The sequence below is a fragment of the Oryzias latipes genome, chromosome 4 (assembly GCF_002234675.1).
Source record: "Oryzias latipes chromosome 4, ASM223467v1".
NCBI classification, from domain to species: Eukaryota; Metazoa; Chordata; class Actinopteri; order Beloniformes; family Adrianichthyidae; genus Oryzias; species Oryzias latipes.
Window position 1 is genome coordinate 30,343,070 of NC_019862.2, and position 17,038 is coordinate 30,360,107.

Sequence of the window (17,038 nt, forward strand, 5' to 3'; positions counted from 1 at the left end):
GTATGCTTTACCTGCCAGCATCTTACACCCTGCAGTTATGTGCTGGATTGTTTCAGGTGCCTCTTTGCACAGCCTACACCTTGGGTCTTGTCTGGTGTGGTAGATCTGAGCCTCTATGGCTCTGGTGCTCAGGGCTTGTTCCTGAGCTGCCAGGATGAGTGCCTCAGTGCTGTCCTGTAGGCCAGCCCTCTCTAGCCATTGGTAGGACTTCTTGATATCAGCCACTTCAGTTATGGTCCGGTGGTACATCCCATGCAGGGGTTTGTCCTCCCATGAGGATCTGTCCTCCAGCACTGTATCCTCTGTTCTCCATTGTCTGAGACATTCACTGAGCACACTGTCAGTTGGGGCCTTGAGCTTGATGTACTCATGCATCTTGGATGTTTCATCCTGGATAGTGGCTTCTACGCTCACTAGTCCTCGGCCTCCTTCCTTGCGGCTAGCATACAGTCTCAGGGTGCTGGATTTGGGATGGAACCCTCCATGCATGGTGAGGAGCTTTCGTGTCTTAACATCCGTGGTCTGTACCTCTTCCTTTGGCCATCTTATTATTCCTGCAGGGTATCTGATAACTGGCAGTGCGTAGCTGTTTATTGCCCGGGTCTTATTTTTGCCATTGAGCTGGCTTCTCAGGACTTGCCTTACCCGTTGGAGGTATTTAGCTGTTGCAGCTTTCCTTGTTGCCTGCTCCAGGTTGCCATTTGCCTGTGGAATTCCGAGGTACTTGTAACTGTCCTCGATGTCTGCTATTGTTCCTTCTGGGAGTGAGACCCCTCCTGTGTGGACTACCTTGCCTCTCTTTGTCACCATCCGGCTGCATTTCTCGAGCCCGAATGACATCCCAATGTCAGTACAGTAGATCCTGGTGGTGTGGATCAGGGAGTCAATGTCACGCTCGCTCTTAGCATATAGCTTGATGTCATCCATGTAGAGGAGGTGACTGATGTTGGCCCCATTTCTGAGTCGGTATCCATAGCCAGTCTTGTTGATTATTTGGCTGAGGGGGTTCAGACCTATGCAGAACAGCAGTGGGGACAGAGCGTCACCTTGGTATATCCCACATTTGATGGGCACTTGTGCAAGTGGCTTCCCATTGGCTTCAAGGGTGGTTTTCCACAGCTTCATTGAGTTTCCTATGAAGGCTCTTAGAGTCCTGTTTATGTTGTACAGCTCCAAGCATTCAGTGATCCACGTGTGTGGCATTGAGTCATAGGCTTTCTTGTAATCAATCCAGGCTGTGCACAGGTTGGTGTGTCGTGACTTGCAGTCTTGAGCGACTGTTCTGTCAACCAGGAGTTGGTGTTTCGCTCCTCTGGAGTCTCTACCAATGCCTTTCTGTGTGTTACTCATGAATTGATCCATGTGCCTATTTATCTTGGTTGCAATGATGCCTGACATGAGCTTCCATGTTGTGGAGAGACAGGTTATTGGCCGGTAGTTGGATGGGACTGCACCCTTTGAGGGATCCTTCTGGATCAGGATCGTTCGGCCTTCTGTTAGCCATTCGGGGTGAGTCCCATCTCTTAGCAGCTGGTTCATTTGTGCTGCCAGGCGCTCGTGGAGTGCTGTGAGCTTCTTTAGCCAGTAGGCATGTATCATGTCAGGGCCCGGTGCTGTCCAGTTCTTCATACCTGAGACTCTTTCTTGGATGTCTGCCACTGTGATGGTTACTGGATTCTGTTCAGGGAGGTTGCTATGTTCTTCTCTCAGAGAGACCAGCCACTGGGCATTGCTGTTATATGCTGTCTCTTTCTCCCATATACTTTTCCAGTACTGTTCAGTTTCTAGCCTTGGTGGGTCTGCTCGGCTGTTTTGACCCTGCCACTGAGCGTACACTTTCGCAGGTTGAGTTGCGAACAGCCTGTTTATCCATCTGGCTTCATTGTCTCTTGTGTACCTCTTTAGGCGGCTGCTCAAGGCTAAGAGCCTTTGTTTGGCAGTTTCCAGTGCTTCAGGTATGGGCATCTGGCTGTATCTCTTAGGTACTTGCTTTCTCATTGTACCTCTTTGAGCCTCTGTCAGCTTACTCACATCCTTCCGAGTTGCCTTGATTTTGGCCTCTAACCGTTGCTTCCATGGTGGGTATTGTTTTCTCCCATGGTTACTCTTATAGCCAAGCATCTCAAGGATCACTGCTGCTGAAGTGTAAACCAGTTCATTGGTTTCTGTGATGGTTGTGGTAGGAATTGCCCTCAATGCTTCATTCACAGTTTCCAGTAGACTTTGAGGCGGTACATCACTTAACCGTTGTAGCTGGTGTCGAGGTTGCCAAGTGTTCATTCTAGACATGATCTTGTCTTTCAATTATTTATTTATATATATATATATATATATATATATATATATATATATATATATATATATATATTGTTTTTTGTTTTTTTTACTTGTCCTGTCCAACAGCTGGGCAAACAGATGAGAGCTGAAGGCCTCTTGTGTTGGACATATTTTACTTTAACAACAGCGGTTATGAATCTTCTGACAAACCAGAGGTATGTTTGAATAAACCCCTTTTGTAATCGAGGCCAAATGTTATTTATTTTAATCATATTTGGAAATCTTTTATGTTGGACCGGACGGAAAAGGAAAGGAGAGAATATATGTATTTTAAATCCTGGTTAATGTAACAATGATTTGCCGTGACATGATTGCCCAGCGGGCAGATTTCCTCTATCAGCTGTCCCGTGCGAGTGTCAGAGGGGGTACTGGCTACCACGGCTGCCTCGGTAGGGGTCTTGGTGTGGGGGATGATCGGGCACTCTCCCTCTTTTTTTTTTTTTTTTTTTGTTTAACCTTCCATAATTCACCCTAGCAGAACAGAAACACTCACTTGATCACAGGTGCTGTCTCACCTTTGCACAAATAGAATAGACAGAATGAAATGTATCAAATGTGATGGTTTGTATGCATCAGTATGTGCGTGTGAACTGTAGTTGTGTTGTGTACATGTTGACATGTTTGTATGTGAGGATTTTTGGAGCCAAAAGATATGTTGGTAACATGTGAGTCTGTGTGTTTAGGCCCCGCCCCTTTTGTCTAACATTTACACCTGGCAGTAAAGATGATCAACTTCCAGCAACCTGTTTTATAATTCTACCCCCCCCCCTTCCCCCCTGTCTTTTGTGCAATTACCCCCCCCCCCCCCTTCCTTCCTCTCTCTTCTTCCCTCCTCTTCTTTTCCGTCCGGTCCAACAAAAAACGATTACAAATGTAATCAATGTCAAAATAAATAAAGTTTAGCCCAAATTACAAAAGGGGTTTGTACAAATATACACCTTGTGTGTCAGAAGATTCATAACCACCATTGTAACAGTAAAATAGACAACACAAGAGGCTTTCAGCTCCTATCTAAATGCTCAGCTGTTGGACAGGATAAGGTTTTTTTTGTTTTATTTTATTTAACCTTTATTTAACCAGGAAACTCCCATTGAGATTAAAAACCTCTTTTCCAAGGAAGTCCTGGAAGTAAGTAAGTTGTTTTAACTGTTAAAAGATTTAACTGTTTCAAAGGTGCTTTGATGTGAACTAAAAAAAAAACAACTACATTTTAAAAATTATGCAAAATTTTTAAAAATGCCAAAATTATTGTGCACAGATAAAAATGACATTCTGGACAATATTAGTGAATGCATTGAAATGCAAAAAGCTTGACAGCTCAAATTTTTAACAATACATCATTTCTGAGGCAACTATCGTGCACAGCAATGCTCTTTTGCAGGCATGAACTGCTTCAGCGAAAACATACGACCATTTTCCTGCCTAACTGATAACAGTTGCTCACTAAAGTCACTGTACACTGACTGGAGCTTCTCTCTTTTGGGGTAATGCTTGTTGCCAAGGCAACCCTTTTACTGAACTAAAAATGTGGCAGAAAACACCAGCTGATAGGTTAGTGTGTATTCAGAAGGCTCACTTTCAAATCTCAGATACTTCTAAATAATCTTCGGCCAAAACAATACAGAAACATAAATATATTGGAAGCAAATGGCGATGCACAATGTATCCTCTTCGCACAAAGATTACAAATGTGCGTGACGTAGTGAAACAGTGTTTTTGTACTCAATGCTTCCATGTGCCCGACATGGAATTTTATGGATTTTTCTTTTTAAAGAAAAAGTATAATTTGACAGAAAATCTCAACTGCTACAATTATTTAAAAAGACACTCTCAATAAACAGCACCAATCCTGTTGACAAATACTGAGCCACCGTTTGAAATTGAAACATAAAATCCCAAAAATATGTTGAGGCAAGTCACAGAGTTTTCTACTATTTTAGGTTCGTCTTTTGATTGATTTAGTCGATTGTGCTTTTATGACTTTTTATTGTTTTTACCTGTGTTTAGATGTCTTTTATGTCAAGCACCTCGTGCTCTACGCATGTTGATGGAAGGTGCTTGATAAAAGAAGTTTGTTTGAAACAAAATCATTTCATTTTTAAAAGATGTGATGAACAAAAAGTCAAGACGGTGAGCACAGGAAGGGCTGCTTTTGCCAACGGGGGGAAGAATGAATCAACGGCTTAGAATAGGAACCTTGATTAGCAGCAGCAACTTCTGCTACCTGGGTTCCCAGTGACAGATAAACAACACAAAGCTGACATTGAATCTTTCAAAGCACTTCTTAATTTCATAAATATCTAGAAACAAGTTGTAGGCGAAAATGAATCTTGCCTTTCTAACCAAAGTAAACGTGTGAGGGGAATGAGTCAGTGCTGGAATGCACCTTTCTTCAGACTTGAAAAAGGTCCATCATGAGACACACCAAGGAATCTTTTACAGGTCTGACTGATGTATAATACCAAAACTCTGAGGGTGTCGACATCACTTCCTTAACCAACTGAGCTGCATGAGAAATTCTGATGTGATTTGCAAACCAAGCTGCTTTGCCTTCAAAAAGTATTGAAAAACATCACTTGGCATTAGGGATGGACGCTATGAGGAAAACTCGCGATTTGCGATATTAGTGATCAATATTGCGATGACGATATAACTTGTGATACATGAACAAATAATAAAACAACCAAAAATATTTCCATTACACTGCAACAGTTTGATTTAAATAAGAGCCAACATACCTTAACTTATACTCTAAATGACCCTCATCTACATTGGAGGAGAGCATCTAACATAAAAAGGCTCCATCTGATTGGTCAAATGCATAAAGGGATTTTTTTGATTTGTTAAATACTCCAAGCTTCCATAAGATTGTTTTAGCATATTTATCATAATTTTTTCCGTCTTCGCGAAATGCAGTATTGCACAGCTTGATATCCCGATACCTATAAATTTGCGGTTTATTGTGCAGGCCTACTTGATATTTATTAAGTGTTTTTTTTTTCTGGGATGTGAAAGAGTGAATGTAGGACATTAGAACAAAATAAAATCTGTAATTACTCAACTATGCTAAATACTGAAGTATTGAGAAGTCTTGTAGCTCAGCATTTGCAACTAATCTGTAGCTGCGTTTCCATCACACATTTGCGCAAAACGTTATCGAAATTCTAGAAATGTAGAAAAACATAACATTTTCCAAATACTCCGTTTCCATTAAATAATAATCGAATAAACACAAACCAACTGACACGATAAGTCATTCAAAAGGATGGTGATGGATGCGACCAATACTTTGACAGCAGAAACACTGACATTTCCGCCACGGCGCTAGCGCTCATCATCATCTATCAAAGGAGACGTTTGCATCTCTTTAGGCCGTGGAGCGGCGAGCTCCTTACACGTGGGAGGGGCTACGGATAGCAAAGTCTGGAGCTACATCCTCAGTTCTATTGATCTGAAAAAGAACAGTTGTTCATGATAAAACCTTAAACCTCCATGATAAACTATTGAATAATTATGTGGACCATCTAAAAATGTACTGTTGCTACTTTTAAAAGATCAATAAACTAATAATTTTTTTAACATCACCCAACACTCAGATGATCCAAATGTTAAACACATCAACAAAAGTGATCGAGAAGAAACTGACAAAAACTATGACCATTGACCATAAGCAGAATTATCTAAATGTCATTTCATAAAAGAAGGCGTTCTAGTTTTGACTCTGGAGTTTCAGGGTCTTGGCACTTTCTGGAAAACCATCATGAACAAAAAAAAGGAAGGGACCTCACTAATATTGACCTCATTTACCATATCACTGACAAACACAGAAGCAACTTATTTTAGTTCTAGACTGGAACATTCCATCTGTGTTTTGAAACATTTTCTTTCCATATAAGAAGTCGGCAGGGTAAAGGCTTGGTCCTGGAACCAGAACTGGAGCAGAACCCTGCCAGTGTGAAAGCCCCAAACCACTCCAGGAAATGTTCTAGGTGATTTTGTTCTCGCCATGCTCTGGGTTGTTCATCTGGACGTGTGCAAGTTTATTCAAACAAAAACCAACAAAGCCTGCAGTTACCGTGGAAGCAGCTAGCATAGAACCAAACAAATATACCAACACAGAGCTTATCAGCTGAGCCTACTGTAAGAGTCACGTTGGCATACAAGGAAAGCTTCACGTATGCAATTTCTTTGGGTGTTGCTAAAAAAAACAAATAACTCCAATAAACCTCACCTGGGTGATTACTGTGCATATTTTATATGTATGTTCATTGGCTCCTATTTTAATTACAAGATTTATGGCTTTAACAGAGAAATTATGTTTTAACTTGAATAAAATCTACATGTGCTCTGGGTGGGGTAAAAGACATGATCCAATTCTAATCAGTTTTATTTGCTGTATTTGGTAATGATTAAACAGACAAATCCATTTATTGCCCTTTTTTATTCACTAAAATAGTAATTGTCTGGTACCTGAATGAAATGGTTTAAACCAACAATGCATGTCTTGTTTACAAATGTGTCATACCTGAAGGTTTTTCCCATTTTAGGAATTATTTCTCTATTTTAAAACATTGACCTTAATTAGACAATTGACACTAGGGAAGTTTAACGTGACTAACAAAAACACTTTAAATGACAGTGGCATAAATTTCGCACCAAGGACTTCAGTAAATCCTGAAATATTGGCGAGGTGCAGAAATTTTATATACTTTGCAACAGAAAACATTCATTGTATTCATTAAAAGTGTAGGAATAAAGCTAAATAAAGTTCATCTTTTACCAACCAGAACACCAAACAGAATATGTAGGAACCCTCGTATCGATTCACCTTTTGCTAAATTTAAATATTTAAAAAAAACTTTGTACATTAAGTTTACTTCCATGTGACTGCCAGGCTTTAAAGTTACAAACTAGAGATGCTAAAGTCCTGAATGTCCCCACTTTCCCTTATTTCAATCTTAAAACATGTTTGGAGCCAAAAAATAAATTTGCACGGAAGGAATAAAAACTTTACATTTGTATAAAACGTTAATGTGTATGTGCGTTGTAATCTTATGTTTTTAAGGTGTTTGGATCCATGCGTGTGGCTTTGAAGGTATATATTTTATTGAAACAAAATTTTAGAATATTTGTGAAGGAATATTTGTTGTAGAAATCATTTGCTTATGCTGTCGGGCGTAGATGACGCCTTTACGAGGTCTGGCGACAGCGAGGCAACCACCAGCAGCTCTGACTGGACGATGTGTAAATGTCTCCGGACGGAAGGCGTCCATATCGAGTGCCATCGGCCGCCCGGTAGCCCAGGGGTAAATAAAAAGCGAGCCATTCTGCACCACCAGTCATTCATAGCTCAGGTTTTCAGCACACAATATAATCTTGTAAATTTACAACTTTAAAATTTTTTAGACAACGAGTCGCTGTGATGTTTTCAACGCCATGTTGGGTTTTGTGCAGCATCAATGCGGTCTCACCATTTGGACCCACGGGGGCCGGGATCGCCAGACTGTCGTCTGGTCATCACCGGCCCCCGGTTGACGTCAACCTGCGCTGCTACCGTACGATTTCTAACTATTGGACGTGTCAGTGGAACGGCAGTGTGGGGACCTTGGAGTTTGCTCAACTGTATATGTCGGTATTTGCTAGTTTTGTTGTATGTTGAGGACCCCCTTGAAAACGAGATGACACATCTCAAGGGGCTTATCCTACAAACAAATAAATTGAAGTGAAATTGAATTTCTGTTTTGGCTACAAGAGGCAGGAAAATATGTGGTATTGGTTGTAAAAAGTCATTATGGTGCATCACTATGGAAAACCTGCATGTTGTACTCTGTAAGTTTACGAGGAAAAATCTGCCACAGCAGTTTTTTTTCATCGTCTCCTCCCACGGTGTAATTGATGAAGTACAGGAAAAACTGGACAAATGCAATGCGCTTCTTCATCTACAACAGTTTACAATTCTGGATCAAAAGTTGCTAAAATGAACAAACAAGCCGATGTTGCAAGCAAATTTGGACAATAAAAATGTTTTTAAAGATTGGTATGTATTTTTAATTTAACATTTATAGAAGATTACTTTTCCCAAATGAATGTATTTAAAGCCGTTTACCATCTGATAAATCAGAAAGACTCAAAGAGCAGATAGTATGGTTTCAATTCAGCGCATAATGTATTGCGCATCAAAACCGTAAAACCATGAATCAAAACACCGAATCCACCAATACCAATGTATAAATTAAGAACCCAAACCCAGCATTTGCAACCAAACGATAAACCCAAAGAACAACCATATTTCTCAGCTGCCGACTTTTTTCCCACCATTCTGAAATCGTCCTTTTGAGTCGCGTTTTTATTTTCTGCGGTTTTGATTCTAAAGCCAGCACACATAAAATCAGCGACACGTCAATCAAGCGGAGGGAAGGCGGGACATCCCCGACATCCAGTAGCTCATTGGCTACCGAATAACTCTGAGTCTCAGAAGGTGAGTTTTTCATATTTTTCAAATCTTTTACTATATGAAACGATCAAACGTGTACTTTATGTCACCGGAGGACGCCAGCACAGTCTGATGAGCTTCACCAGTAGCTGCTAGGGAAAAAAGATGCTAGAAAGTAAGATGTTGCATGAAAAACTAGTGCCATTCATTGTAAACAATGTTCTCCTGTGCTAGCCATGCTAGCTAGCTCAATGCTAGCCGGATTTCCGGCTCATTTCAGGACTTTTACGGATTAGACGAAGTCGATTTTATACGACAGTGTCAGGATCGGTCATGTAAAACCTGAGAATAATTGCTTGTGAATTGTCACTAGGATTAATAAAATATTTCTCAAGAAGTCCTTTAATGCAGTGGTCCCCAACCACCGGGCCACTGACCGGTACCGGGCCGCGGGAAATTTTGGCACCGGGACGCACAGAAAGAAAAAATAATTTCCATTTTATTGTTTTTCTTTTCGAAAAAAACGTTTTATTTTGAAAAGTGACCGGATTCTCTCTGTTACATCCGTCACACTTAACGCACGTCAAAGTCGCGACACCAAACATCACGTGATACACCCCACTAAAATGAAACCCAAACAACCAAAATGAGCAAAAAACAAACTTCTTTAGAAAGTTGCTTTGACAAGGGGAAACGGTCCAATAATGGGACAGAAGAGGAACCTGCACCCGCTAAAAAAGCCTTTAACAGGCAGCGGTAAACGTGCCTTGCGTTGCACCTCAACCCCCCCAACCGGTCCGCAGTAAACGTGTCTTGCGTTGTACCGGTCCGCGGTGACAAAAAGGTTGGGGACCACTGCTTTAATGTATAAACTATAAGGTTTGAATACCTTAGGAGCTTAATTGACACCATATAAATGTTCCTGATGGCTGGCATTCGAATAGATGCTTCTAAATCTGATTGTTTTCTGATGAAAATAAGTTCAACAGGTGATCACCCTCCTCCCTGGAGACCCAATCAAACATACAAGTTAGAGATGTGGGGTAGAAAAGCCAAAGGACAAGGAAAAGCAGGAACACTATTGATGCCAACAGATCTGAAGCTGCAGCACAAGAGATTTACAGAAAGAACTAACGCAATGAAAGCTACGAGGGGCCGTTGGAGCTATGGGACAAGAAAGCGTTTTTCTGATGTCAGTCAGCTGCTGTGATGTTGACACACACATGTGGGAGAACATCCTTAGGAGGAAGTATGGCTTCAGTCACCTGCCACCACAAACTAAACAAAGACGCATCTTTCATGATTCCTGTCAGTACTAGTGTTACGAGATCACGTCAGAGTATGACATAAAACATTTTATTTAAATCCCACAGAAAACAAAACATTTTAAAAAAAAAAGCAAAACAGAAAGGGAAATAAACAAAATGCATAAAAAAAATGAAAAATTGTCAAAAACTAGTGGATATAGAAAAAAGTTTCTCAATATTTAGATGTTTTAGTGTTTTCATGGTTTTATGCTGTTTTAATTATACGTTTTCATGTTGTATTTAATCCATTTATACATTTTTTTTATTTTATTTATGCGTTTTAACATCAAGGCCATTAGCGTTTGGCTAATTCTGGCTTTTTCAGCTGTTTGTTTATGTGTGGGTTTTTTTTTTTTATTGCAATGTCTTCCTTTAAAATTAGCTCATGCTGGTCTGCGGCGCCTTCCGTCCGTGAAACCAGGGTTCGAATCCGGGCTGCTCCCTATTCCCTTCTCTGCTGCTGTGCCGGTCCCAAGCCCGGTTGGATTGAGAGGGTTGCGTCAGGAAGGGACTTCGGCGTAAAAACATTGCCAAGTTAACCATGCGAATCGTCCTCAAGGGAGGGTTGTTTCGCTGTGGCGACCCCTGATGGGAGAAGCCGAAAGTGCAAGAAGAAGAAGTCTTCCTTTAAAAAAACTTCTGTACTGCTGTATTGTACATTATTTTTCTATTTAAACATTATTTTTTCAAATGTTTAATTTTCCACACCCCAAATTCTGATGTTATGACAGCTTTAATTGGCATTTAACTATGAAACTACAGCATTGGCACAGAATGACATTTAAAAAACTAGTTTAGCGAGTGCATGGGTTCATGCCCAGAAGTCAACGCCTCGTTTCGCTGCAGCGTCAAAAGGTTATTAAACAATCTGCCAATTTAAATGATTTCCTTTTCTTTTGTCAGCATGGCCTTTTGACAGAAGTGGCCATCAGTTTCTCGTGTTAGCCAAACAAAGCACACATATTTGGCATATTAAAATCAGAGCCAGTTTTAACTAAGTGACTAGAAAGGTGCAGACATCCATTTCCATATCAGTTTCTAACCAAATCCTGTGGTGATGTGAGCGATTTAGCTGGAGCATCTGTGGTGGCAGAGTTTTGCATGTGAATTCATTCAGCGCCACTAATCTCAACGCGGGATTTTTGGCGCTTTAAAATCATTTCTTGATCTATTTCCAGTATTCTTTTAATTATGATGATGCCGTTTTTAGGCCAAAAATAAATAAAACAGCTTATCCTTTTCTAGGACATAGTTTCTGCAGAGCAGCAGCAATTAATCAGAAATTCACCTCCGAGTTGTGGACGGGATCATTGTTGCGGAGTAAGCCTTCCCTCATTTCCCATCATCCCTTTATATGCACCCTCTCCTGCTAGCATACAGCCCTCACACCCCAATCAAACATCATGGGTGCTATCTAGTCATTTACAAGTGGATCCATCAGAATGGAAAACGTGGTTTTCCGTTGTAGGTCCTACGTCACACTTACAAGCTACCCAGAAATGGAATTTTAGGGTCAGCTGTCTTCAAACACGTCCTCTGTCATGAATGCGGGTGTTTAAAGGAGGACGTACCCAGCAGCAGCAGCTTCAGCTCCCTCCTCGCGTCCCTCTTGTCCCGTCGGAGCTGCTTCTCGATCTCGGCGTTGATCCTCTTGGACTCCTTCGCCTCCTCGCTCAGGCAACAAGCCATCATGGAGTCTAAAGTCATCCCTGCATGAGCTGGAAAGGCCTGCCTGCCTCAACAGGTTCGCCGTGCGACGCCTGACAGTGAAAAAAAGTTTTAAAAAAAAAATTCCCCCCCCACCCTTCCCCCGTCCGTATATGAGAGAGCGTTTTCAGTTTCACTTCGGTCCAAATAATGCGATGCGGATGCTGGCAGCTGCAGAATGTGGAGATGTTCCGTTAACCACAGTCTTCAGACAGACAGAGGCTAGAATCAATGCAGCATGGATGGATGGAGCAGCACTTTGGGGCGCATGTGCACACAACCCTGTTCATGCAGTGATCTGCTAGTTTCTAACAAAAAGAGAGAGAAGCTTCAATCTCAGCGTGACATTTACAAAAAGCCTGCCAGATTCAGCTCCGGAGACTAAGGATGCCACGGCCACATTTGTGTTGCGGATCACCCGGCCGACTAGCCGCCCCAAAACCAGCACGGGAACGGTTACGGTACGCCCTCTCACTGCCGGCAACGCGCGTTTGTCTAAAAGTGTCCATTCACGCCGGCGAGCCGTCCTAAACGTCCGGATAAAAGTGCTCCCCGAAAAAATAAATCCACATCAGAGTCCGCACTCGGAGCAGTTCCCCTTCCACACTGACCGAGGCGCCCAGTGACAGGCTAAGTGTGTTAGCAAGCTATGCTAGCTCGGCCAGCCATCCCTGGAACTGCAGCCAACTAAATAAATAAAACAGACAAAAGATCTTCATTCCTGGGGAAACAAATCCGTAACGCATCCCAGAAGACGCAGTAAAAAGTTACTGTCAGTTAAACGGCCCTCTTTTGTCCGTGCATTCTATCGATTTGGCTTCTTCTTTTTTTCCAAGTCGTGGTCCCTCCTCGTCACCCACTCCTCCTCAACAACCCAGTGTGGCGCTGCTGCTGACGTCACTTAGGAATGATTGACAGAACGACAGCCAATCAGGATGGAGCATTTTGACCCCTTTAAGCGGTTCTTTCCTTGTTTTGAGCTATCCAAGTTTGTCTGAGAGTTCGCTCCCGCCCACCTTGGGGGCGTGTCGGGGCGAAAAACCGCATGAGGATGAATTTTGATTAAGCGGGAAACGCCCATCTGCTGTCAAAAAGCAGCGGCGCACCAACCGAGATCCTTACTTTTATTTAATTTATTGTCATTGACAAATTCAGAATTGTCACATATATCTAGTGCAAATTTGGTTAAAAAAAAAAACACTTTAAAATGTAAAAAATAGAAATAAGATGATTCTTTTTGCTTGTCTCTCAGCAAAATGTAGTCTATAACATGCAAGTTTACTTAGTATTTACTTTAGTTTTTATATATTGTAAACTTTATATGTTTTAATTTAGTCTGAAGAAGTATTCAGTTAGTATATTTCCTACATGGCTAGTATACTTGCTATACTTATACTCAAGTATACTTCAAGTGTTTTTGCAAATGGTTTCACACTGCTATATTCATAATAATAATAATAATAACATAATAATAACACAATAAAATTATTTGAATCTTTAAGTTGTTTTTACTAATCAACTTTTCTTTCCTGAACTATGCTTATTTTTCTTTTTATGTCACGGCATGACAAATATTTAGAACAAAACTAAAGTTTAGGTAAAGAGTTTACTTTAAGTCACAGGCTGAGCTTTTTTTCTCTACTTTTGTATAAGTGATTAAATATTTTTGCCTCATAGTTTTGATTTGGACGTTAAAAAAACTCTTGGGAGGAAACACTTTAAAGGTTTCAAAGGTAGAAAAAAAACTTGTGTCATGACTTTCAGGTGTATTTAAATCCATCAGGCGGTCTTAAATTGTGATTTTTCTAATGCAATTTTCAGTTTTGTTTCTTGGAGGAAAAAATATTGACCTTGAGTGACATTTTACCTGTTATTCCTGTAATTTTACCAAAACTGTTTCTTTTAAATTCATTAATCTTAATTTTTGGACTGTTTCAATCAGCAGGAAGCAGCAAAAAGACATATTTAAGGTCTGAGATACCATCTTTGAATCCAACAAACTTGCGTTCACTACCATCTGAATGATTCTTGCTTGGCTTTGGAAGAATTGGATTCTGATTGGCTTCGTTTGGAAAGCTTGATGTTGATTGTCAATCGTGTAATGTTGTTCTTTAGCAGTTATTCCTGAGACTTTTTTAAAAGTCCTGGTTTGTAAATCAATAGAATCCAAGCTGCGTTTGTGGGTCAAACTTCAAGTATTTAGCAGGTCTTTGCCATTGCTTTAAAAGTCACAGAAACTGTGAAAGAAAGAGTCGAAGCTTTGCATGTCAGGATGTTCAAATCAGCCAAGCGACATCTTGTGGACAGTTGTGGTAAACGCGAGAGACGTCTGAAACAGAAAAGGGAACCTTGAACAGAGGAACTGAACATGTCTGGCCTGCTTCATGTCATCCTTTCTTTCATGTCCTGCTATTATATGGATATTTATTTAAGTGATGGAACATCAAAGGGGAATTTATGAGAACTGGGTTAAAATTCACAAAGTAGTAAGTGAGAAAATCCAAAATCCCTGAATGATGACAACAACGATATAGTGGAAATAGAACATTTTGTATTAAATCACTTTTCAAATCTGATCTGGAATCTGGAAACACAGACAGTAAAACCTGCATGCCTGGTATGATGATGAAGAAGGTCAGACGTGATTGATGATGTCATCGGAGCTCGCCCCGCCTCCTCACAGTCTGGCTGAAGAAGTTGTGTTGATGAACTAACAGAATCCAAACATGTTCAACTTTTATTTAAAAAAAAACACAGAAAAAGTCCTCATCTGAAAGTCTCACTCTGATCATCTGTTTAACGATTTAACAAGTGTTTTTATTTATTTTTTGACCCTGTGAAGTTCACTAAATCAAATAAATAACAGAAAATTAAAAAATGTTGAATCCATTTCTTAAACCCTTTGATGAGGTCCGCCAAAAGAATTGTGATATGAATTTATTCATGAAATATAATCAGGATTAGTTGTGATCTGTTGTGTTTTGCTCACAACATTGTTAGTTTAAAATGCGAAAATATTGACATGAGTTCAGAAAAAAAGAACCAAATTTATTTTTTCAATACAGTCATTAAAAAAAATGACAATAGATGAGTATTTTTCTCACCGTATAGTTTTGAAAATTAGCCAAACTTTTCCTGCCAGAGTGTTTTGGGGAATTTTTACTGAAGCAGCCTCTTGTGGAATGATGATGAACTGCAGGGCAGAAAATGTTCAAAGTAACATGCAACGGGTTTTTAGCTAAAGTTTGGGTCATGCCAAGGAGATAGAGGTGTCAGAAATGTATGCATTACATATGTAACCATTGATTAAATAGGGTCCCTCATGATAATTTCATTTTTGGTGTCGTTTTCCCGGACATCGTTTCTACAGACATAGCAGCATTTGTACAGGGAAGTGTCCACTTTCAAGGTGGTTTTCACTTCTGTAATTTTTAAACATTCGTGTATAAGAAAGAGGCGACATATGGAGGTAAATCCGTCTCACTGTTGTGTCTAAACTCGTCTTTGAAGGACTTTTGGTGCGCAGAGGCACTGATAAAAGCAGGTGATCTCATAGCTGATGCTGTCAGGATAGCAGTATTTCTTCTCTAACAACCTGTGACAGGGTGAAGTCTTCAGCACATTCCGTTGCACACAAGGCTAATAACCCTGTCAGTGTCATATCACTCTGGATTCCCCTCTGATATCAGGGAAATGCTTTGCAAGTTTCCTGTTTTTTGAGGCACGAGGCAGAGATCTTCTCCTTATAGTAATACTCTGTCAGCACAAACTTCCCCTAACCAGTGTGGAGTACTTTCACCTATAAAACTAACAAAAACAAATTGATGAATGGTTTTCATTTTTGATTTGGTATTGGAATTCAGCATTTTATCAGTAAAACAACAGTTAGAAGGCAAGCAGGTTCCTTTACGCCACGCCTATCCTTTACGTCTTATTGTTGGAAGAGGCTACTGGTCACATGACGTCTCTTGTGATGATGTGCAAATATCATGCAGCTCGTTGTGTCACATTCATGGACTTCTCAGTACCGTGGCTGTCAGGAATCTTTGACCACAAATGTGTTCGTCTGCAAGCGAATATGTTCACAAAACACGCAACTGAGTTGATTCAGGAACGACTGGCAGGCCGTGCAAAAGAGCTACCATGCTGTTTTGTTACAGCAGACACTCACATCAGGCTGGGGCCCGGAGCTCAGGCGGCAGAGGAGCCCACCACACAATGACACTGCAGCTGAAACGGAGCTTGTTCCCCTCCACAACAAAGCGTCATTGTTTACACACCTTCTATATGTGTTGTGATTTTTGTTTTGACCTTAATTGCATTTCTCTGCATTGCAAAACAACTCCTCGCCTCTTTGGCTCCTTGGCCTCACCCTGTTTCCATGGTGATGGTGGGCTCAGGTGATCTTTCAACACCTGAAACCAAGAAATCCCTGACAAACCGGTCCTGCCGGACTGGGCAAGAGATTGACATCCAAATAACAGCCAAGGAGAGGGAGGGAGGGACGGCGTGCTTGTAGAGCACTTGGAAAGCTACTGTACAAAATAAGAGTTCCCGCAAGGATTCAAGTTTGTTTGTTTTATTTTGAAATGTTTGCGATTGCTTCTGTCATGATTTAGTTACAAAAGATGAACTGTTATGCGTTCAAGTCAAGTGTTTTCAAAATCATAAAGACACTCAGAACCAGAGAAAGTTTCTAAAGCCTGAACTTATTCCACCGGAAGTTTCGCACATGAAGTGAAATTTTGTTTAAACTAAATAAGAAAATGCTGCTGTTACACCGAGACCATCTTTACGACATCTTAAAACAATCCAGGAAACTTCTCTAGATGAAACTTTATCCGCAGTGGCTTTGCAAATGTCAAAGTAAAGATAGAAAAAACATCAAGTAGGAACTTCTTCTGGTTTTGTCCTTTCAAAATAAAAGTCACTCATTTTTATTTCAGTGATTTTAGAAAGGGTCGTTTAACTGTCTTCATTATACAAGTCTTGGGTGCATTGCTTTTTAATACTATTTCAAAATAAAACGACAATGCATTTTTTTTCAACCGCCCAAAAATTGAAATTATTTTATCGATGGTTAGTGTTCAGACTCATTGAACAACACTTTTTAGCTCCTCCCCCCTTAAACTTTTCACTAATATGTACAGTCACCAGTCCACTACCTGCACCTTCTCCATCCACAGTTTGCACTGTTTGCACTATTGCACTTCTATTTATTGCTCTGTCCTTTGTGTTATGTTATTTTTTTGCA

General features: G+C 40.5%; 1 protein-coding gene across 3 annotated transcripts in view; it reads right to left on the bottom strand.

The window, feature by feature from the left end:
* The window catches only part of LOC101158934 (guanine nucleotide-binding protein G(q) subunit alpha), a 30,264-nt gene extending 17,594 nt beyond the window's left edge, over positions 1-12,670 (bottom strand). For 2 of the 3 annotated variants that reach the window (XM_004068352.4, XM_020702730.2), the window contains exon 1: positions 11,649-12,670. In XM_004068352.4, coding sequence (XP_004068400.1) covers positions 11,649-11,784 — 136 coding nt within the window. In that variant the 5' untranslated portion in view covers positions 11,785-12,670. The remainder of the gene's footprint in view (positions 1-11,648) is intronic. The other variant, XM_004068351.4, reaches the window with a different exon arrangement.
* Between the last annotated feature and the right edge of the window lie 4,368 nt (positions 12,671-17,038).